Below are 22753 nucleotides of genomic sequence, written 5' to 3'. Positions count from 1 at the left end.
AGCTGTAAGTTGGGGGCTGTTGCACATGTAGAAAGAATATGTTTTAGAGGGCTGTGTCTTTCTCCACTGTAAAAGCTCTGATGTGCCCCTAAGTGTTACAGCCATTTCCAGAGGTCAGACATTTTCCAGGTGTCCTTGATCCAGCATACAGCTGGCAGAAACCAATGTTTGTGCAATGACTGCCTGGTGGGCCCCGGTGCCATGGCCTGTCTCCACGCTCTGGAGATGCAAGGGCTTCTAACCAGACACTGCTTGCTCCATAGCTTTGACAAAATGAGGATGCTGGCCACAGGGATCTCATGAGACTTTGAGCTGGAAGGGACGTGGCATCCTATGGTCAGCTGCCCATGACATCTGCCACTGAACACCATGGAGATCTGGGCACTGATAAGTCATGATCTTTTCATATTTGTGGGGTTTGGGAGAGAGCAGCTCTCTGGTAGGCAGAACTGGCTTCTGCTGCCCCGAACCTCACTTCCAACCTCAAGTGACCCATCTAATGAGCAAAAGAAGGAATCCCTGGGAAATTTCTAAGTTTAAAAAAAAGAAAGAAAGGTGTTTTTCATGGCCTTACAATCATGCCCTGGTTTGGACGTTGGTTGGCAGCAGAACATCATGGACCACAGCAATCAGAGGTACAGGCAAAGCATCTGAACCAGCTGGCCCAGGCCCTGCCAACATAGCCATACAATGAGCCATATAATGAACACAGGTTAGCCAGGCCACATTCTACCACTGACTGAAAAACCAAACTGTCACAATTATCTATCTATCTATCTATCTATCTATCTATCTATCTATCTATCTCTGTGAATAATATTCCTTTCTTCTTAAAAATCATTACTTTGTTGTTTTTTTAATTGAAAATAGTCTCTGCTAAAAGTTTATTTTAAAAAAAAACAGGGTAATAAAATATGAAGAAGAAAGCAGGGGTGAGCAACTCTAAATCTCCCACCCAGAAATAACTATTATTAACTTGCAGTAGACAATACAGGAATGGCTGTATATGTGAGCAAAGTCCTTGGAGTTTTTCCAGGAAAGCATTCTGTTGCTTCTTAAAGGAATGCAGCATCCTGAATGAAATGACAAGAACTCCAGGCTTAACACCCTTCTCTTCATAGAACAGTGACTGTCACTTGTGTGGTTAAGGATGCACGGCGGAGGCTGTGCTCTCAGTGGCAAACTCGATGGCTCCAGACAGATCCACGGGCTTCCCAGAGCCCCTGCTTCAGACAGGACGTGCGCTGATGCAGACATGCTCATGTTTCTGTTGTCCCAGGTGTGTCACCATCCCAAAGAACAGCCCTGACTGCAGGTGCTAGCAGGAATCTGGGTGATTCCGAGAGCCTCTCTCTCTGTGTGTGTGAAGCAAAGGAGGCTGGGAGTGCCAGGTGGTGCTGCCAGGGTGCACACTGAACACATCTTACCTGGAATGAAGGACTGCCAGGAGGAGGGCTGTGTGTCCTCAAAGACACCGAGCACTTGGCAGCACTTGGCAGCTCTCCCAGGTGGCTGATTCCTCATGCTTGAAGATTAGCGTTTCCAGCAGCAAGGCAGAGATGTGCAGTGTGACAGATCTCGGTTGGGAATCTCTAGTTTGGTTGAAATCTCTTTTACTTTAGGCAGTTTCAGAGGGAAGCCTAGGACAGAGCAGTTTCTGCCCCAGGCGTGGATGCTTCTGTTCTCTGTCCCCTTGAGTTTAGAGGCACTGTGCACCTTACTAGATGGAAGTAGACAACATGTGTCTTAAGCCACGAAGCCACGAAGCCACGAAGCCACGAAGCACATGACAGGTTTCCCTTCCATTCATTCCACTGTATTCGCAGGCCACCTTTTCTCTATCCGTTTGGGTGGACCCATGATCTTTGAAATAAGTATGTCTCAACTTATTTTTTAGCTGTATTATTTTCCAATCAATCATTTTTCCCCTGGAATTCTAGGTGGCTGATGTTTCTGATGCTCAAATAAAACACATTTTATTCATGCCATCAACCTTTCACCCGGCCCTCACGAGACACCCACAGCAACCCCTTTCCAAGATTTTAATGTTAGCAGGTTTCAAGCTTTTAAACTTTAATTTTACTGTCGTACCAGTATGGTTGAGTTCTAAACATTTTGGCATCGCTGGAGGGCTCTCGGTTAGGGCTAAATAAACCACTGCATTCCAACCATGACAGCATTGAAACGCATGTAGAACACCTAATAAACAGTTCTTTATGTATAGCCTGCTTCATTCCTTGGCAGAGCACCCATAGTTTCTCCCAGGGCCTCTGGAAGAGGGCTCAGCCACACACAGTGTGCTTGGTATGGTCCTTTGTCTCCAGATAAGATCCCGCCCTGTGCCATCAGAAGGTGAAGATTCCATGCAAACAAGCAATGCTACATGCCTACAGCCAGAATTCCCTATGGTTCGAGATTCCAGGTTGCACTAACAGAAAGCAGATTGTCTTAAATCACAAACTGGTGTAGCATGATAACCAGGGAGCCTCGTCACTTTCATCGTGCAACTGCCCAATTTCAGTTAAGCTGAGATGCTAGGGTTCCTGGAGGCTGCCATCCACACAGGCAGCAAGCCTGGGCAGGCTCTATGGTCAGTTGCTGCCTCTGCCTTTGTGCTGATTCAGTGACATCCAGAGCATCTGGAACTGGCCTTGCAGCTCAGCTCTTTTCTCTGTGTGTTAGGAACTATAGCCCATCTTTCCAAACCCTGAACCTGAGCTGCTCACAGCTCTGGACTGATGGCCTTTCCACCGTTAACACGGCAAGGCTAAGCAGACTAAGCAGGGAACTCGGGTCTACCATGGGCATGAGTGCCTCAGGTCCTTCCTAAAGAAAGAAAGAGTCCTAACATCCCTCCCACTGACATATGAATAACACTCCCATTAGGTTAGGGACAACAGAGGCAGTTTCCATGGACACCGTTGCAGTCGACCTATTTTGACTTTTGGAAGAAAACACCACTCTTCTGATTTTATGTACACACTGCTGATCCATCTTCTTAAGTCCCTCACCTTAAAATCCTTCCTCTTTTTACCCCACTTGAGAAGTAAGGTCACTAAGGCACAGGGAGCAGAAATGACTCCTGCAAGTCACTGCTCAGGGCTGTCTCTTGTCCCATCTCAACCCAGCCCAGTAGCATTCCTAAGGCAGCTGACGACTGGAGCTGTCTCTGCAGAGTGTGAAGATGCCAGCACACATCCCAGGCAGACCCAAGTGAACACTTGTGCTCATGTTATTCAACACACCAGGTCAATGAAAAGATGCTACAATCAAGTTCTAACTGGCACGTAGTAATTATACAGATTTGTGGAGTGCGGGATGGTATTTAAGTGTGTGTGCCATACAGCAGGATGGTTGGCATGTCTGCCAAGTGCATCATTTATCATTTCTTTCTTTGTATTGGGAACATTTAACTACTAGCTCTCTTTATGCTCAACTAATTGTCGTCAGCCATAGCTACGTTAGATGCTCTTCCTCCTGTCGCATGACTGCATTCAAGGCCAGTCTTTGCTCTGAAATTTCTGTGCAGAAGTTAGGGTGGCATTGGAAGCAAACTTACCCAAACCTGGGTGGCTGTCAGAACCGGTTCCAGGATCTTCCAGGTTAGTTACAGCCTGTATTGGCAAGGACAATCCTATTTGTCTTTTCTTAAATCAGTGCCTAGGCTACAGTCAGTGCCTCGTGCATACTGGGCACTCTCCCCTGAGCTCCAGCCACAACTTCTTCCATTCTTTTTGTAAAACGCACATTTAATATTTCAACAATGACTTCAGCTACTCCACCTTGAAGACAGGTCTGGGGTGGGAAAGAGGATAGGGGGTAATCCCTTCACAATCTCCCTCTGTTAGTGAGTGGTTTAGCTGTATGAGGAACCTCTGGAGGATGTGAGCAGTCCCAGTCTTGTGCTCTATCCTGCAGAGGCCCTGGGGATACAAAGCAGATCAATCTCAGAGGTCCTGGCTGAGCTTGCGAGGTATCATGGCCTCCCCAGGTCCTTCCTGTTTCTGTACTTGCAAAGAGCACACTCTTTCAAACCGGTGGAACAAGACTCTGATTTTGACAGGAAGGATCCAAATCTTCAAGTTCCTGGCTTCATGTTGGGACTCGAATTTAAAATAGAAAACGAAGTGCTCTCTGGAAGACGACACAAAGTGCTATTTATAGTCTGCCCCATTGGGGTCATCGGGGTGAACAAAGCAGCACCTGTGCTGGGTTATTTCTGTCAGTGGGGGAAGAGGGGGTGGCCTAGCCCCAGAATTGGCATCTATTTATGAAATACAAACAAACCAAATCCTGTCCACTCAAATTTAGAGAGCCTGGGCTCAGGTGGCTTTTTGTGGCTGCTCTGGGGTCATCGTAACACATTATTCTCCTTGATTACTAGAGTGTGGACCCTTCATAGGAAGAGTGGATGCTGTGAAGTGCCAGGAAGTTAGACTGCCGGATACTGAAAGGGTCCAGAAGAAAGCAGGGATGTACGGGAAGCGAAAAGCTTCAGAAATCTTCCTGGGTCACGGTGTAGGTGGGTGGTGAAGTAGGATCCGAGCCTCTCCAGCCTCACTCAGAACATGAGCACCAAAGCATTTCCCAGGAAAGGAGGGTGAGCACATTGATCCTTCTGATTTCCATGGTTTTCACACGGCTGCCGAAGATGGGAAAGTGATGAAGCCACGCCCACAGCTCTCTGAGCCCGCCCCTTGGCTAACTTGAACCTCTAGCCCTCTCGGAGCCCAGCCTTACTTAGCTGCCTTGCTCTCTGCTTCTGGGACTTCTACTTGGAAAATGAGAAACACTAAGCAGCTCTCGACTTGTGCTTCAACAGCCCCCACTGTGTGCAAGACCTGCAAGGCACCTTGGCTTCCCAAAGCATTCCTGATACTGTATGTGCAGAGAATGAGCCCCCTCCCCCCACCACACACACATCCCTGCTCCTCCATAGACTCTGCAGGGCGAGTAAGGAAAGGCAAGCACCTCTGTGGCAGTGCTGGGTGGTACAAAGAGAGGTTTGTATGTGATAGAGCATCTGCCAATAACAGGGCCTGTGTGCTCAACATCACACAGATGCCCCAGGATGCTCTGTGGACACTTCTCTGGTGTAGCAGTTTCGCCTAACTCCTTACTCTAAGTGACTTTGAGTTACTGGACCTCCTTGGATGCCCAGTTTGTTTTCTAAGCCTGAGGAGGTTATCAGAACCAATATCCCAGCACATAGGGACAAAGGCCACATACAAGCTGCTGCCGCTCTGAGTTGATGCATTAAACAACCTGGCGGATTCTATTGAGGGTGACTACATACAATAGCCAACGGGCAGTTATTTTCAACAGTTCCCTGAGGTGACTCTGAGAAGGTCACCGACTGTGATGACTCGGAGCAAACACTATTATGCTTTAGACCAGTGTTTCTCAGTCTTCCTACCCTGCGGCCTTGTGACACAGCTCTGCATGCTGTGGAGGCCCTGACCGTGAAGTTACTTCACTGCTACTTTGGAAGTGTGACTGTGCTACTGTTGTGAATTGTAATATAAATATCTGATATTTGGGATATCTGCCCACAACAGGGCAGTGAAAGCCACTGCTTTGAACTGGGCATGCTCACATCTGCCACATTCAAGGCTGACTGGGAATGTGTATATTTGTCTCCCTGGCCAGTGAGACAAGACAGCCACTTTTTTGTTCACCTTCAAAGTTTCCTTTAGAAACTTTGTGGGAGCAGTTTGGAAACCTGGTGTCTCCCAGCTGACTGGAAGGAAGGCTGCAACCTGTGTGTGTTGTGTCTTGGGGGAGTCCAAAAGGACACAGGCAAAAGCTCAGGGTTCGCCTTTTGAAACCTGCCGCCTACATCAAGCAGATAGCAGGAGATCCAGGAAACAACTGGAAACCATTAAAAAAAAAAAAAAAAAAATAGGGTTAACAAAAAGAAATCAGATAGGCAAATGAAAAACTGTTTTCCTTCATCAATATGACGAGTGTGGTGAGGGCCACCTGTGATCCCTGCACTTGGGTAGCAGAGTCAGGGGGATTGCAATTCAAGCCCATTTCCGTTTCTAATGACAAAAACCGATTCTCAACAGCTAGGGCATGGACAGGAGCCTGGAGATGGCAGAGAAAAAGGAGGGAGGGTGCTTTGTCTGGGACAATGAAAATCTACACACGAATGACCAGCTTTGCTGCCTGGATACAGAAATTGTATGGTTTTATCATGAGTGACTCCAAAAACAAATGAGCCTTTAAAACTAATTTAATCAACAATATGAGTGTAAAATCACAGGCCATTCATAAGAACAGTGAGACGTTTGGGTCTTCCAGAGCCCTGTGGGCTCCGAGAACAGCTACCACCGTGGTGCGCAGTTTTCCTAATGGCAGTGCTGGCCCCAATCCCAGCCCTTTCCTGGCTGGTGTGTCAAAGTATGGGATGGCATCTGGCTCTGTGCTGAACGAAGTTGACATTAGACTTTGGTGCCGAGGACCAGTAAGCTGACGACTGCTCTTGGGTCCCCTTTAAGGCTGAAATACTCCCACTGGACTGACCAGGCCACTCAAGAGCATCACAGCATCCGGTCTACAGTCCTGCTCTCATAGTGACCTCAGAGGGCAATGAGGAGGACAGGGATGCGGGACGCAGTGGGGATGGTGACACTGATCACTCTGCGCATCCTCAGCCTGCCTTCACCTTCCACAGACTAATTTACCCACTTGAACAGTCTCAGAGCCAAGAGCCCTCTGGTACACTTTAACATCACAACCCACTGCAGTCTGCCCTCTGTCCCCACTGTCAGGTCAAGGTCTTATTTGTCCGACATGCTTTCCAACTGTGGTCGTATGCCTACCAAACTGTGACAGGCAGGTCTTCTCTCTACACAGTATGACTAGCATCAGCTTCCTGCTCCCTAGTAGATCCCTCTGAGAGGGATAGCTGGTGCCATGGGGACAGGGCGGGCTGAGCGCATGGCTTTCCAAATACCTAAAGCCTGTGAGAGCAAAGAAATGAGGCAAGAGCGGAGGGGAACTTGGCATGGTGTTTGCAAAACATAAAACAAGATGCCCTAGATTCTGTGGGAACACGGTTAGGAAATAATGTATCTGCTGCTAGGAGAAGAAAACAGAGCGGTTGACCTTGAAGAGGACTGGTGGATGGGACACGCTAGCTGTGGGCCACACTGACTCAGCTAATGCCTAGCCACTCTCCTTTCAAAGGCTCCGGAACAGTCCACCTGCCCTCCTAAATGTGCCAGTCCCCCCCTCCCCCACCACCACCACCACCAATGTTCCCACTAAATCCATCACTGATTCCCTCAGGATTTATCTCTCTGACTTGTGTTGGCTTTTTGTGCTTTCCATGAAAATGTGAAATGCTCCCAGGACAAGGACAGGGTTGACTTGTTTGTTTGTTCGGTCTTGTCTAGAGTACATTGCTTTGTGACGGGCAAATGGGCTGGTGGATAGGCAGAGGTCGTGAGAGAAGTTCCGTGTGCCCACATACAGAAAGAGAGAGGAAAGGGAGGGAGAGAAGGAGGGAGGGAGGGAGGGAGAGGGGGTGGCTGGCCATCTAACAACACTAAAGTACAACAGCAAACTGCATATACAGCAGTTATTCTGTGAGATTAAAATGGATCTCAACAATTCCTGTGGCTTGGTAGCATTGCAGCCACGAGAGCCTTGTAGCATAACACATTCCTCGAGTGTTTGTGGTGACAGTGGCATAGATAAACATACTGTGGTGCCAACTGTGTAAGAGAAAACACGCAGTAAAATCATCTACGGCTCTTGACATTTGCTGATGATAATGAGCTACTGTGTTACTCGCGAACTTATTATATTAACTTTTAATTGTTGCTTCAGAGTTCACCCTCCCCACCCCACTTTGCTTGTTAAAGAACAAGTTAAGGGTTGGAGAGACGGCTCTGCTTTTAGGAGTGTCTCCTGCTCTTGCAGAGAACCCAAGTTCAGTTCCCAGCATCCATGCCTGGAGGCTTGTAACTGCCTGTAACTCTGGTTCCTGGAGAATCTGAGGCTCTTTGCAACTGATGGAAACATCCATGCTCATTTGCTCAAGCATGCTCGCGCACACGCATACACACACACACACACACTCACACTTGCTATTAAATAAAACAAGTATTTACATTAAAGCAATGCAGTGACTGTGAAATGCTGTTTTGTGTTCCACTGACATTAGGCTCGAACACCCCATGTTCACTGTGTCTCTTCACAACACAGTCTTGTGTACCACCTCCCCCCCCCCCCCCCGCGCCCAGTTCGTCTCTTCATTCACCATGGCCCCAGGAGCAGTGGGCTGCACCTCACGTACCAACAGCCTGCTGTGTGTTAGGCCACACCACTTAGGTTTGGACAAGAGCAGTCTGTGACACCCGTATCAGCACTTCTCCAGAACATACACATCATTATCTGTGTACATGTACTTGCATGTTTCCAAGTCCAAGTGTCCCCTGAGAGAATACATAGACTTGCCCCATGACCCTTGAGATGCAGCAGAAGGCTCTGGGATGATCAATGGTGCCTGGTTCTCTGCCCCCATGGGATGTGGTCTGGATTTCTCAGTGCTTCCATGTTCTCAGTGTTCAAACATCCTACCTCAGCTTCCTTCTCTGTCTCTCTAGGACCCTGCTTGCTGAGACTGCCAGGTTATTTTTTACTCCGGCCTGTCCCTAGCTATGTGGCCATGAGAGTCCTTTCCTAACAGAACCATGGGTCGACTCACTTGCCATGGGGCCCCATAGGAAACAGAAGAAGTGGAGGTTCAAAACAATCATAGAAGACCTATGCCAGAGGTGCACTGTCACACAAGCACGATATGAAACCCTTCCCCCGAGGGTCCAGGAGAGGAAATGAAGCAGGTTTTCCAAACACAAGAAGGGGAGGATGAATACACCCCTGTACCACTGAGCAATAATTAGTACTCCCCCGTGTCATCAATCATCAACAGGAAGTGCTTTGATTTGCTGTGATGATGAACCCCAGGTTCTGAGGGGAATGAGAGTATATCTTTGTTAGAGAGAACTGGGGCTGTTGGGAGATCAGAGAATCGTAAAGCACAGGGAGAAGGCCACCAGCAGCTTCCCCTCAGGCTCCTCCTGCAGGAGAGAGCTTGGGAGGTGGAGGAGGGTGGGAGGGTGGAGGGAGAGGACCTGGCCCTGCAGCTGCTTCCCACACACTGCTGGCTGCTAGCACCTGGCCTTGCTCCACACCCCCTGCAGGCCTCATTCATCTCTTTCCCATTAGACATGGCCCCATTAGACATGAGGGATGCAGGGATGGCCAGACCTCTGCTCCTGATCACTGCATGATCACTTCTGATCTTTGAGAACACGAAGAACCCCCTAATGCAGACACTCAAGTGGGCAGAGCAGAAAAGATGGCAGACAGAGGCAACCTTGACCCACACAGAGAGAAAAATGACTCTGTGGGATTGCCCATCCTGCAGGGCTACATTGTCTTAGTCTATAGATGTGGGATAGGATGTACCCAAGGTGGTACCTTCTTCATAATAAACCCATAGGTAGCCCCTCCTCATTCATAGGTGGTCCAGCTAGAAGAACATAGAGCCACAGAGACTGGGCTGTTTGGGTGATGGTGGGTAGGCAGCAGGAAGTGTAGCCACCCCAGAGAACAGAGGCAAGCTACCCAGGCAAGCAAAACACATGGTCTAAGGAACGAACTTGGGACACTGTGCCTAAACTCCTATGTGACTTAATGTTTGGTGCATTTCTTTTTAAGCGGGAACTCTGTCTTGTCCCCAGGGTCTGTAAGACAGCTGCATACACAATTTTATAGCAGCTCTACAGAAACATGAATGCATGTATTCATGCATGGATAAACAAAATTAAGGATACTGTAGAACACAGGTGACAGATGCTGTTGGCCAGCAGACCTAAGCAAAGAGAGACCTAGCTAAGTCTTTGTTTCGGTGTTCCTCAGAATTAGGTAAACATTAAGTTCTTCCTCCCACTCCACATTGTGCTCCTGGGAGACCATTGAGACAATGCTGCACACACCTCAGTGTGCTCAGAAGCAGCATATGCAGTGGAAATGCAGATCCCCAAACAGCCAGCATGGGTAGGCCCAGACTGCATCTCTTAAGAGATGCTGATGATACATGGCAGATGTGTGTATATGTTGGGTCACACTGTAACATTTATTTCCTCCCTGGGTTTCCTCCTGTTACATTACAGAGGAAACTCATCTTGCCCCCTCCTTGCTCTGTCAAAGGTGTGATGGGTGTGCTAACCTGAGCTAGAGTTATCTGAGAAGAGGGAATTACAATTGGGTGAACACTACCATAAGATTAGTTTCTAAGCAAGAGAGTAGAGTATTATCTTGATTAATGGTGAATATGGAATAATCATTAACAGATGTGGAAGGGTTCATCCCACTTCCCAGGGTGATGCATCCTATGTGCTGGTGATCCTGGGTTGTATCAGAAAACAGGCTAAACAAGCCATGAAGAGCAGGCCAGTAAGCAGCATCCCTCCTCTGTATCAGCATCCCTGGCCTCTGTATCAGCTCCTAACTCAGGTTCTCCTGCTGAATTCGTGTCCTGATTTCCCTCAGTGATGGAGTGTGACACGAGGATTGTAAGGTGACATAAACCCTTCCTCCTCATGTTGCTTGTGATCATGATGTTTGATCACAGCAATTGAAAGCTAAGACAATGGGTAATCTTGATCGTCAACTTGGCAGGGTTGAGAAGCACCCAGGAGATTAGTGAAGCATACCTCTGGCTATGTCGGAGGTCATCCCCAGAAAGCATTATCTACAAAAGAGACATCCTCTGCGTGTGGGCAGTATCACCCCATAGGCTAGGGGTAGGATAAAAGAGAAGAAAGAAAGCCAACGAGTACAGGCCCTGGTTCTCACAGAGCCTGTCTCCTCTCCCTAGGACTGGGATGTGGGCGTCTGAGGGTGAGCAGGGTATCAGCTGCTGAGAGCTAAGTGTGTGCCTTTGCTCAGCTCTGCCCCAGGCATCCATGGTCAGGATCAGGAATGGCTGGAAGGAGCAAGACACTGAAGCAACAGAGCCTCTCTACTGCGGCTTCATCATGGACCTCTAGTGCCCAAACTGTGGATGACCACCTGACCCCTGAAGTATTGCCAGGAGGGCAGAAATTGGTCCCATCCTGTAGCCCAGAACATGGTCAAGGTGGACTATTTCAGAAATATTTCCAATGTGTGAAACAACGCTCACAAAGACTTACCAATCTCTAACATGGACCTCCAGCTTGATGAACCACAAATGTCCCAAGGGTCACCCCTCATCCATGACCTACCTGAATCTTCCTGTCCCCTGCCAGGCACATAGCAGTTTTACCTACTGCTTGTAGATGGAATTCAGGTCTCAAGTGGAGAGAGTTCTTTGACAGAAGCCCAGATATTTGTTTGCGCTATGAGTTAGTTATGAGTTTTCATCCTTGGTTCCAGACATCTAGAGTGCACAGCCACAATGCCCTTCCCGGGTTTGGGCAGAGGGGTGGGTCTGTTTAGCATTTTTTTTTTTTTACCTCCAACTAGTGGGAAGAAAAGGCAGACACTTGAATCCCCAAAGGACCATGATGACTTTGTCCCAGACACATTTGTATGCGGAAGACCCTCTTCGACCCAAGTTCTCTGAGGTTAGGTCATCCAGTATTGGCCAGAGTGCATTAGAGGAAGGAAGCCATGTACAGAAATTACCAAGTCAGGCTGAAGGGGAGAACACCATGCTGAGTTCAAGGTCAGGATGCCTGACTTCTTCCCCACCCTTATGACACCTCCAACAGGGGCTCTGCAGAGCCAGCCCATGAGGTGCCACAGAGACAATCATGAAATGGGCCCCACTGTTTCAACCCAGTGTGTGTGTGTGTGTGTGTGTGTGTGTGTGTGTGTGTAATGGAAGGAATGGTCATATTTCAGACAGGTCATCTAGCCTTTTGGTAACTCTGTTTCCTGACCTATAGAACAAAGATGAGAATTGCTAAGGATATGATAAATAGTGAAGTCTGGGGTGTGTTGTACTGAGACATGAGCTACCACTACTACAGTTGGTCACATGAGCTAGGATCACTACAGTTGGTCACATGGAAATTGTGTAGAGGTGGGAATGGCAGAAAGACAGGTGAGATAGGAAAGTGAACAGTTAATGAGGCGGGAGCAGCCCCGCCTGCCCAGGACTGACAGCAGACATGGCTCATGTGGTCTGCATGGGCCCAGGGTCTCCACTGGACCATGAAAAATGTCCCAGACATCAGGTACCAGGCAAGTGCAGCTAAACTCCGGTGGGTTATGTTGACAGCCTAGTTGGGGGCTGGTAATTTACCAAGGGGATGCAGTTTGCAGGACTCTGGCCTGGGTCATTGAGCATCTGACCAGTTTTGCAAGTTTAAAAAAATCAGCATTGCAGGTCAATGGCTTAGGTGTTCCCATCTTCTGATGCGTGACCACGACAGTCATGGGGCTCCTGGATTGAAAGCAGCTTTCTCAGCTCCTAGACCTTGCACCTCTATCAGTGTGAGGAATGGGGGCTCCTCGGAGTAATGAGAGGTCACAGCTGGGAGCTCCAGCACATTTCCTCCAGGCAGGGCTGACCGCCATCTGTGCCCTTGCTGCTCAGGATAGTACTGGCCACAGGGCCATCCCATCCCATGCAGACTTTATGCCTTTGGGAAGAATTGGCAAAGTGCTGAAGATGCTGCTGGCTTTTTGATTACCTTTGTCTGCTTGTTTTCCTTTTGACCCTAGTGTTATTGGGCGCATCTTTAATGAGCCTTTCAAAACAGGCTGACACTAAAGTGCACAGGCCCAGCCCTTTCCAGTGTTTCAGGGTAGCTCCTAAGAATCTGCTATAATTAGAAGTCAATTAAATTAGAAACCATTAATATGCCTCTTGGAAGGCCTCCAGCACCCAGAGCCTCTGGCTCCTACCACAGTCATGGTGGAAACTCGTCCCTGCTAAACCTCATGTCCTGAAGCAAGGTCAGAACTGTGGACCTGAAGCAGGAGTGTGTGTGTGTGTGTGTGTGTGTGTGTGTGTGTGTGTGTGTGTGTTTGTAAGCAGACCCCTGTCTGACCTCCACTACCTTGTCCCCAGCCCACTCATTAGGTCTGTAGCCACCCTCTTGGCCTATAGGCTGAGTCTCCCTGCCTCCCCTGCTACCTGCCCTAGCTTGCTCCTTGCCAGAAGGAAAACACCCAACAAGTTCACAACTGAGGGCAACTTGAGCTTTCATCTTGTCTCACGGGACAGAGGTGCAAAAGTGTCTGGAAGCCTGGCCATTTCTGACAGGCCACCCAACAGACAGCAGTGATCTGTGAGGGTAACTTTGAGGTACCTGAACCATGTGGTTGAGCCCATACAAGACTCACACCCTGTCCCTCTAGGCCTTGCCAGTGACCCTGGCCAGGTCTCCTGAACACTTGCAGAATGCCCATCTCCAGACAGCTCTTAAAAACATACTTCTCCCCAGAGTGAAATAGCTCTGCGGTCTTTTTCTCTTTACAAAGTTCCCAGAGTGGAATTAAACCATCTGCTCTAATCCTTGGTCCATGAAAGCCTCTCCGCTCTTATACTTCCAGCCAATCTCTGCTTTAAGGACAAGATGTCTCTCAGAGCCCATCCCTGTGCACACAGGCAGGAAGGTCTTCCCTACAAAGTTTTGCTCACCCAACAGTGGACATTTGAGTCCTGGGTGGGGCTCCAGGGAACTGGTGCACCTACTTTCTTGTCCTTGTGTGGGAGGCCAGACCCAGGGCCTCACACATGCTGGGGTGTTGTGCAGGGGTGTGTGGAGGGGTATTACTTTACAACTGAGCTCCACCCCCAGCCCAGAATTTTGGATCCCATCCATCCCCTTTAAACAGGAGTATGGACACGTAACTGTTCCATGGGAGGAGGCAGGAGGCAGGACAGGTAGGAAACAGGTTCTGAAAGCTGTTAAGTTCCAAGCTCATCAGATATGGACCTCACCTGCCTCTCTGCCTGTTTAAATGCACACCCTCCTAAATACGCACTCTAACTCTAGAACCCAGACTAAGCAGACTTTTTCTTCTAGGATCAGAGAGTAAACAGATGCCAGTGCTCAAGGTCCCCCTGACCCTACCCAACTTGTGCTGCCCCTCTCTCCGACTCAAACTTATTTTCCTTATTTTCAATACACAATCCTTTGGCTACTTTGTTCGGGGTCTTTAGGATATTGTAGGGTCAAGTACCTACAAGGAGGAAAGACGAAAGACAGAGAAAGAGGAGGAAGTGGCTTCCAGGTGCCATGTCTGCTTTGTGCCTCCCTACCTTGCATTCTTGTGTGTGCTATTGGAAAACGCTGGCTCCTATGACCAACCATAAGGAAAGGGAATGTGGGATAAAGGATCTGGGGGGGGGGGGGGTTTCCTGAGGGCTCAGTTTGATTTGAGGCTTAAGTCATCAGTGGATTCTGGAAGGTTCCTAAGTATACTCTACCTCTCAAAGAGAATATGCTGTTTGTAATTAGGTTACACCCACTCCCACCCCCCAGTGCTAGCATCAAGCCAGAGTGCGGCATCTAGGGAATCCAGTTCATTGTCTCTTGTTAACATGAAATTAATACTCATACGCCAAAGTAAAACAGCTCGCCTTGGAAATACAAATTCTCGGTTCACAGTGAAAAGGTGAGCCGATAACACTGTGGCAGAGCCCTGTACTAGAGTAGTTGTGAAAGTAGTATGTGAATCCCTGCACTATGGCTGTCTATACATTAAATAGTTGTATGACCTTGGACACGTCACTTAAACTCTCTGGCCTTCAGTTAATTCAACTATAAAATTGGGTGGCTGAGCTGCATTCTCTGATTCATCCAATGGGCATCAAAGAGAGGGCAGACACTTCCAGTGGGCTATGAGAGCAAGGGGATGGACCAGACTCCAACGGCATCCTGGATCCCAACTAACAGGACGAGTCCAGGGCATCTCATACTTAAGGTTTATACAAGGCTACTCTTCCAGCTGAAAAACATAGTAAACACTGGCTCTGAGCTCCAGGCTTAGCAGCAGGCCCCATATGTTCAGCCATCCGTGTGTGTGTGTGTGTGTGTGTGTGTGTGTGTGTGTGTGTGTTTCTATGGCGTAGTGTGATGCTGGTGAGGGTGCCTGAGCTGCCTAAGGGTCGTCAGCCCGGAGCTTACCTTAGAGTCTTGTCTATTCTTTGGGATGTGCCAAAAGCATATGCTGTCGGATGGAAAGTTACTTTTACCCACATGATAAAGATAAAGGCAGCAGGACCACCTGGTACTGATGCAACTTGTCTTTCAGGTGCGCTTCCAAGAGACCATGGCCTACGTGGGGGACTGCAAGTGGATGTCCTGGCTCCCAGTGCTGGTGGTAAGTGTTTTGAGTGCCTGCACCCACTGTACAGGTATTTAGTACCTACAGGCCAGGGGCTATCCCTCGGGCCACAACCTTCACTAGCTGTACCACCTCAGACTGCCTTAGCCTCCTACACCTAGGCTTCCCCAGCAATCAAAAGGGCATGAGGACAACAGTACCCCCAGTTCTTTTTTTCTTTTTCTTTTCTTTTTTTTTTTTTTTTTTTTTGGTTTTTCGAGACATAGTTTCTCTGTGTAGTCCTGGCTGTCCTGGAACTCACTCTGTAGACCAGGCTGACCTCGAACTCAGAAATCCGCCTGCCTCTGCCTCCCAAGTGCTGGGATTAAAGGCGTGCGCCATCACAGCCCGGCAGTACCCCCAGTTCTAATTGGACCATTTTCCTGGCACTCCCTTTGTAGGGCTTGTAGCTAGAAATGCCCCTCAATGCTTGTCAGTGATGAGTTAGCCTGTGTGATGGACCCACAGCTGAAAAAAGACCAAAAATCTCTTGTCCTCCAGAGCTCCTCCTGGATGAGTGGGTTGGGAAAGCATGAGACTGAGGGCCGAGCGTCTGTAGCACCTAGCTGTCTGCAGACTCAAGAGAAGAGGTACCTCCTTCATGACCTTAAGAGAATCCAAGGCAGAATGGGCGTGGGTGAGGATAGGTTTGGACAGCTGTGTCAGGAGGAAGTGGGTGTAAGGATAGCTGAGGATGGGAGGCACGAGTGGTCAACCCCAGGCTCTATGGATAGTGTCCCCACCTAACAGCTGCATCTTCAGAAGGGGTGGAGGCCAAGCATCTTTTCTGTGGCAGGTGTCTCTGTTGTGCTCAGCTAAGGCAGAGGACTCCAACTGCGGCGAGAATGAATACCACAACCAGACTACCGGGCTGTGCCAGCAATGTCCTCCATGCAGACCAGGGGAGGAGCCCTACATGGTAAGGACCAGCCTGTGCCCAGGAGCTCTCGGGAGCAGGGGTGTGTACTCACAGCGCATTAAACTGGCACGGAGGAGGAAGAGATCACTAAGGTATATTGATGTACACCACCAGGGCTGGGTGGTACAAGCTGCAGAGCCCAGTGTGCTCTCCAGATGTGCGCTCTCCAGATGTGCACTCTCCAGATGTGCAGTCTCCAGCATATTTCTCAGGTGATCTGAATTCTTGAAAAATTGTCTTGTCCTGCCCTGTTGGGCTCATATCTGACTGGAAGTGTGGTGGAAATGCTCCCTGGGAACAAGCCATCAGTTCTGAGAGGTGGGCCCCCCTTCTGTGGAAAGGCTAAACACACATGCTCTTTGAAGCACCAGAAAAATGTCTGGGGTGACAGTATCTGGGATTTTTGCAGAGTTCTGAGAAAACTCCGGCTCCTAGTGAGACACTCCGAGAAGCCAGTGGACCTGTATTTAAAGAACCTCATGTGAGGCCAGAGGCTGTCACTCAGCATCCGTTGGTAGAGAGGAGGAAGCTTTGAGAAAGAGCTGAGGAAGTCAGGACTTAGCAACTACTATAGGACGGGCAGCTGAGACTGGGAACAGTCCGAATGCCACTGTGCAGGCCGCTGTAGTCACATGCTGTGTATTCTCGTGTCCCCTGCCTCCCCGGACAGTCCTGTGGATATGGCACCAAAGACGACGACTATGGCTGTGTGCCCTGCCCTGCAGAGAAGTTCTCCAAAGGAGGTTATCAGATATGCAGGCGCCACAAGGACTGTGAGGGCTTCTTCAGGGCCACCGTGCTGACACCAGGAGACATGGAAAATGACGCCGAGTGTGGCCCGTGTCTCCCTGGGTAAGTGTGCCACCAGGCTGACCCCTGAAGGGTGAGGAACACTGCCCCTCCGAGCAGAACCCCACAGGCACAACAGGCCTTCACAAAGTGACATGCACACCTTTGTCACCTTCTCCCGGGGATAACAACAGGAGGCTTGTCGCTGCCCATGGCCTGGCGGGCAGCCTTCGGGCCCTGCATTTGTGCCTGATAGGCGGTGTCATCAGAGTTTAGCTTGACTATGATATATAGTATAGCCTTTGTAAAAACAAGCCAGCAGAACACTTATGATGAAATCATACACGTGAAGCATTTTGAAGGGGAAGTAATCTAGTATTCTATAGAACTGTTTTATTTTTAGCATTCTGGGAAATGTGTGGGTAAAAGCTTGAGTCCTCTGATATCTATGCTTTCCACTCCGCTGTGTTATATGGTCCCCACCTCCACCCTCCACCCACCCCCCCACACACACACACACATCCCAGAAAGCAAAGTGAGAATGCAATTGGTCTGAGAGACAAAAAGACACAAATCTTTCTGTTTTCCTGATAGAATGCATTAGCAAAATCTGCCTGGAATCGGAAAATTTTCGGGACAGGACAGGCAATCAATACACACAGCTGTTGCTACTGCCTCCCTCTAGTGGCCAAAACAGAGCATGTTTTGCCAGATTCCAAGAGGAAGAGGGAAGCATGGTGGGAGGATAGGGAGGGGATAGAAGGCTGGCAGTGGTGGAGGTGGCAGAGGCAATGGGCGTGGTGGTGGTGGAGGTGGCGGTGATGGTGGCAGCAGAAGTGGTGTGATGGCACAGGTGTGGGTGGAGGTGGGGCAGAGATGGTGGTAGTTGACTGGACGGTGCTGATGGCCATGATGTGGTGGGCCTAGGGGGATGGGCAGAGCTAATTCTAGTGTCAAACATTACCTTTTGAGAAAGAAGTACAGAAAGGTCAGAAAGACAACCCCAATGTAAACATAATTGTACTGTAAGTTCACTATTCATCACACACACATGCATTTACATAGACACACAGACAGACACACATAAATGCACACAGACACACACCACACAGAGACACACATAAATGTACACAGACACACACCACACACGCATGCATGCACACAGACACCCACACAGACACACACCACACACACACCACACACACACATGCACACACAGAGGTCAGTTTCATTATAGAGAAGCATTGTATCTCTCAGCATCCATCATTGCCTGTGGCAATGGTGCCCCCCACCCCAGTTCCCAGTGCCTGTGACAATGGTGACCCCACCCCAGTTTCCAGAATTCTGTCCTCAGCTCAGGCCACCTCCAGAGCCACAGACTCAGGTATCCAAATATTTGCTAGGCAACCCCATGTTCAGGTCCCTGACATGATTCAAATGTATTTGCCTGGCGAATCTGTGAAATCATAGGCCCTCATCTTGTCACTGTATCCTTCAGTGTGCACAAAAGCAGAGAGGTATAAGTGGGGAGGGAGGTGGACTACTCCCTTTGAAAAGATGAGGGGAAAATATATGTTCAACCTGCATAGTTGTTGCAGGTACTGTGTTATAGGACTCCCCCAAAAAGAGTAGCAGCGTTAGCACCAGAACGGGTTCTAATATGGGTCCTCATCTAACTGTATAAGCACCACTGAGGGACCCTGGGCTTGCCTCTGATTTCAATGAATTCATTTATTCATTCCCTTCAGATTGTTTTTTTTTTTTTTCTTGGTTCAAACGTATGATACACAACAAAATGCAGTGCGCCTGGCAGTCACCTGTATAAGGCACACCCACTCCATCACGCTTCCTTTGGAGGGAAGGAACCCTCAGTGTAAACACGGTTTATAAGCCATGTGACAGCTGGATTATTTCTTTTCCCTGAAAGCAGCAAGCATCTTCAGGGCCTGGTCCTCTGGTTCCCGGTGGCCTCAATGAGGAGTTTACAGCAGGATGTGTGGAGATGCTAGAGGCAGGTGGAGGTAGACAGAAGCCTTCTAGCAACCAGCACCAAAGACTTACGCCTTCAGCTTGTAGACGATGCAGACCCCCCACTCAGAAGGCCAAGTCAGGAAAGGATGCAGCAGGGCTCAGTGCCACCAGGGTCCTTGTGACAACAGCAAGGGAAATTGCTGAGGAGTGAATGGCCTGAGACCTAGGGAGCAAGGACAACAATATGGACAGTGGAAGAGCTGGGACACAGGCCCTGGGGATGACAAGAGTCTCAGGGATGTCCAGCAGTTAGATGGGGGTGCAAGGTGAAGAAGAGGTGCAGAAGACTCTTTGGTGTCTGCCCTCCCTGTGCTGGTGTGGATAGTGGTGCCATATATTGAAAGGTAAAATACAGGAGGAAATATTTGATGGGGATAAGGAGCCAGATGTGATGAACATCTGTGGGACCCCACATGGATGGATGGATGGATGGATGGATGGATGGATGGACGGAGAGGTATAAGACTCACTGTGAGTGAAAAGTATTAGTCTCACTAGAGCCATTGGTCCAGATGAGATCCGAGAATCAGCATCACAGTGCAGGGAGTATGGCTAAGTGCATGGTGAAGCTCCCCAACCTACACGCCTAGGTCTCGTGACTGTGTCCAGCCCCTCCACTACCAGCTAGAGCCACAGAGACTTTTTAGCTAAAACAGACAAGCCTTGGACCATGCAGTGACTGTGTTGCTCAAGAGCAGATGCCAGCTAGCACTTGAGAGCTGACTCCGAGAGCCATGGAGACAATTTTCCTGGTCCCAATATTTACCAGAAAGCATCCAATCCCCAAAGACGTTTAACAACAGTAGTGAGCCTGCTTCCTCTGGAAACTTCAAGCAGATGTCATTTGCAGAATGAGTGTTGGGGCTGCATGGATTCCAAGAAGCATGTTTTCGGCCCTGAAGTCTTGAGTCCTCTCCCTGTTCTGTGCAATAGTAACTTTATCTTCAATGCTTGGGACAGATCGAGGTTTGGGAGTGAGAAAGGGAGCCCATGTTTATCCCTGTCTCAGCATGCATTACATCACTCTACAAATGTAGGATAGGTTTGTAGATAGTCAGTTCCCTATTTAGCTTGCAGAGAGATATATCTGCTACATCAGTCATTCCTGACTCTGAAACCACTTAAGAGAAAGCGCCCGCCTCCCTAGTCCCCAAGGCCCTCTTAGAACCACGACTTCTTCACTCATGTTCTCAGGCTCCACAGGGGCAGGATCCACTTCCTGCTGCATGCCCTAAACTTACAGAACAAAACAAGGCTCTCACACTGTCACTGAAGACTATGGGGGCATTTTGGCAGGCTGGACAGATCAGTTCCATGAACCCCTGTGGTTATGAGCCAGGATGTTTATCTGGTGTTCGTCTTTTTAAGGCCAAGGGCTGACCCTCTCCCCTCCTTGTGGTTTGGCGGGTGCTGGCTCCAGTTCTCAGCTCTGTACACACATGTGGCCCAGACAGTCACTGAACAATAGCAGCACACGGGGTTTTCCTGTTACGAAAGGTCTGTGTGGGAGACAACAGGAGGTACAGACAAGGCAGCAGGGAAGGGGTTAGATTTCGTAACCTCCCCCGCCTTGGCATCCTATGCCCTGGGTAGCTCTATACCTGCAGCCGTTCTATACCAGCCACTGCCTTTACAGAGGAGGCTTAGCAACTGCCCATGGGCTTGGCAGGGCTGTGGAAAGGAATCTGCAGGTCACAGGTTGAAGGGCATGGGCGCAGGCGACTCATGACTGACTGAGAGCATCCACTGTAATCTTAGATCCTACACAAAGAGAATCTGAAGAGAGAAAACATTTCCTACCATCTTCGAGGAAGTCAGTCCAATAGGAGATTCTTGGATTTTTGTTCAAACTGAATTTTGCCCTGACTAGATAATTTAGGAAGAACAGAAGAGAGGAGAGGATGCTTGAGGTAGTGCCCAGCTCACAGTGGCTCAGCTTAGCTTTCCCTAAATTATGTTGCCTCTACTCATTAAGGAGAAACATCACTTCAGCCTGGTGTAATCCAAAGTTAATAGTGAGTCCCCCAATGCAACCAATCTGCCTTTCATCTCCAGAGCCGAAGTAGGAGACAAGCTTTATTACAAAGTAGGCTTCTGTGTTAGCTGATGCAGCCTGACTGTAGGCAAAAAAAAAAAAAAAAAAAAAAAAAAAAAAAAAAAAAAAAAAAAAAAAAAAAAAAAGTGTGTTCTGAGCATGCTCCACCGGCTAAGTATAGAGCTGGGTGCACTGAACGCGTTTTCTATTTAACAATTTCTTTAGCTCACAATGATCTTATCGAAATGCAACCTCGTGGTAAATCCAGGAGCTTCTGTAGAGAAAATCAAATTAAGAATTAAAGAGTAAGGGATCACACCTTTACAGGAAGATAAATGGTCTTGACCCTAGGTGAGCCACAGGTGTTCAATGAACACTTCAGACTGAAGAAGCTCTGGGAGAGCAGAAGATAGGCCAGTGCTTTCCGATTTCGTCTAGCTGTGTACAGAACTAACTACAAGTGCCAACTTCAGTTAGTTTAGGTTAGTGCTGAAAGAAAAAGCTAACATTTTCAAATGTTCTCTGGGCTGGAGAGATGGCTCAGCCAGTGCCTGCTATACAGCATAAAGATCTGAATTAAAATTGCCAACATCCACATAAAAGCCAGAAGTGGCAGCCAGTGTTACAGAGACAGGAGGATCCACGCAGCTCACTAGCCAAGCAGTCTCATTGAATCTATGAGCTCCAGGCTCAATGAGAGACCCTGTCATTAACAATAAGGCAGAAAGCAAACCAACTAAGGAACCAGATGTTGACCTCTCTGGTTGCCATACATTTACACACACAAGTACATGCGCACACTTCGTGCGAATGTGTGTGCACACACAGGAACAGATGCATAACAAAACACACACATAAATTCTTGCAGCAATACATGCTAGAACACAGTTGTGTGTCTGGAGGCATTTGACACTTGTGCCAGGTAGAACATGTAACTTCTAAACAGATTCCTAGAGCCGTCCTATCTTTTTGAAATGTCTATAGCAGGGCTGGAGAGATGGCTCAGCAGTTAAGAGCACTGACCGCCTTTCCAAAGTTCTGGGTTTGATTCCCAGTGTCTACATGCCAAACTGTAACGCCAGCCTTAGGGGATCTGACACCTTCTTCGGACCTCAGATGGCAGAAGGCATGCATGTGGTACACAAACAAAACAGGCAAACCCAAGACCCACACACGTAAAATAAAAAGAAACAATAAAAGAAAATGTACAGCCGTTCAGCAGGGTTCCTTCATTAAATAACTTTACACAGCTTGGTCAAGTGTACAGTCAGGGCCAGGGCAAGCACATGGAGATGTAAACATTCAGAGCCCCTGGGGGAATCAGAAAGAGACACCCAGATGGGACTACTGGTCAACCTACAGCAGAAAGTACTTGCCTGCGTGCCAAGAGAAGGTTACCTCAGCACAGATGGCAACCCTCAACTGAGAAGCCAGCAGCCCCTACCCAGGTGCTAAATACCCAGGGCTTGAGTGTGTGCAGGTCCTCAAGCCCAGGTGGTCCACACCTCTCTTATGTGTGTGGCTTTGTAGCCTTACCTGTGACAGAGCCTGATATCCAGACATAACTGGGACATTCAAGTCTGTGCTTTTGCCGCCTTTAAAGGAATGTGTGGCCTACCATTAGAGCTTTCCTC

The 22753-nt window shown here is 48.7% G+C and overlaps 1 protein-coding gene across 1 annotated transcript in view; it reads left to right on the top strand.

Moving 5' to 3' along the window:
• Positions 1 to 22753, top strand: part of Edar (ectodysplasin A receptor) — a 75555-nt gene that overhangs the window by 29094 nt on the left and 23708 nt on the right. Inside the window, exons 2-4 of the mRNA XM_034524577.2 lie at positions 15274 to 15342; positions 16142 to 16264; positions 16935 to 17116. Coding sequence (XP_034380468.1) covers positions 15292 to 15342; positions 16142 to 16264; positions 16935 to 17116 — 356 coding nt within the window. The 5' untranslated portion in view covers positions 15274 to 15291. The remainder of the gene's footprint in view (positions 1 to 15273; positions 15343 to 16141; positions 16265 to 16934; positions 17117 to 22753) is intronic.

Source organism: Arvicanthis niloticus, chromosome 20 (assembly GCF_011762505.2).
Source record: "Arvicanthis niloticus isolate mArvNil1 chromosome 20, mArvNil1.pat.X, whole genome shotgun sequence".
Classification (NCBI taxonomy): domain Eukaryota; kingdom Metazoa; phylum Chordata; class Mammalia; order Rodentia; family Muridae; genus Arvicanthis; species Arvicanthis niloticus.
The sequence above is the reverse complement of the archived record's forward strand: the minus strand, read 5'-3'. Positions and strand labels throughout refer to the sequence as shown.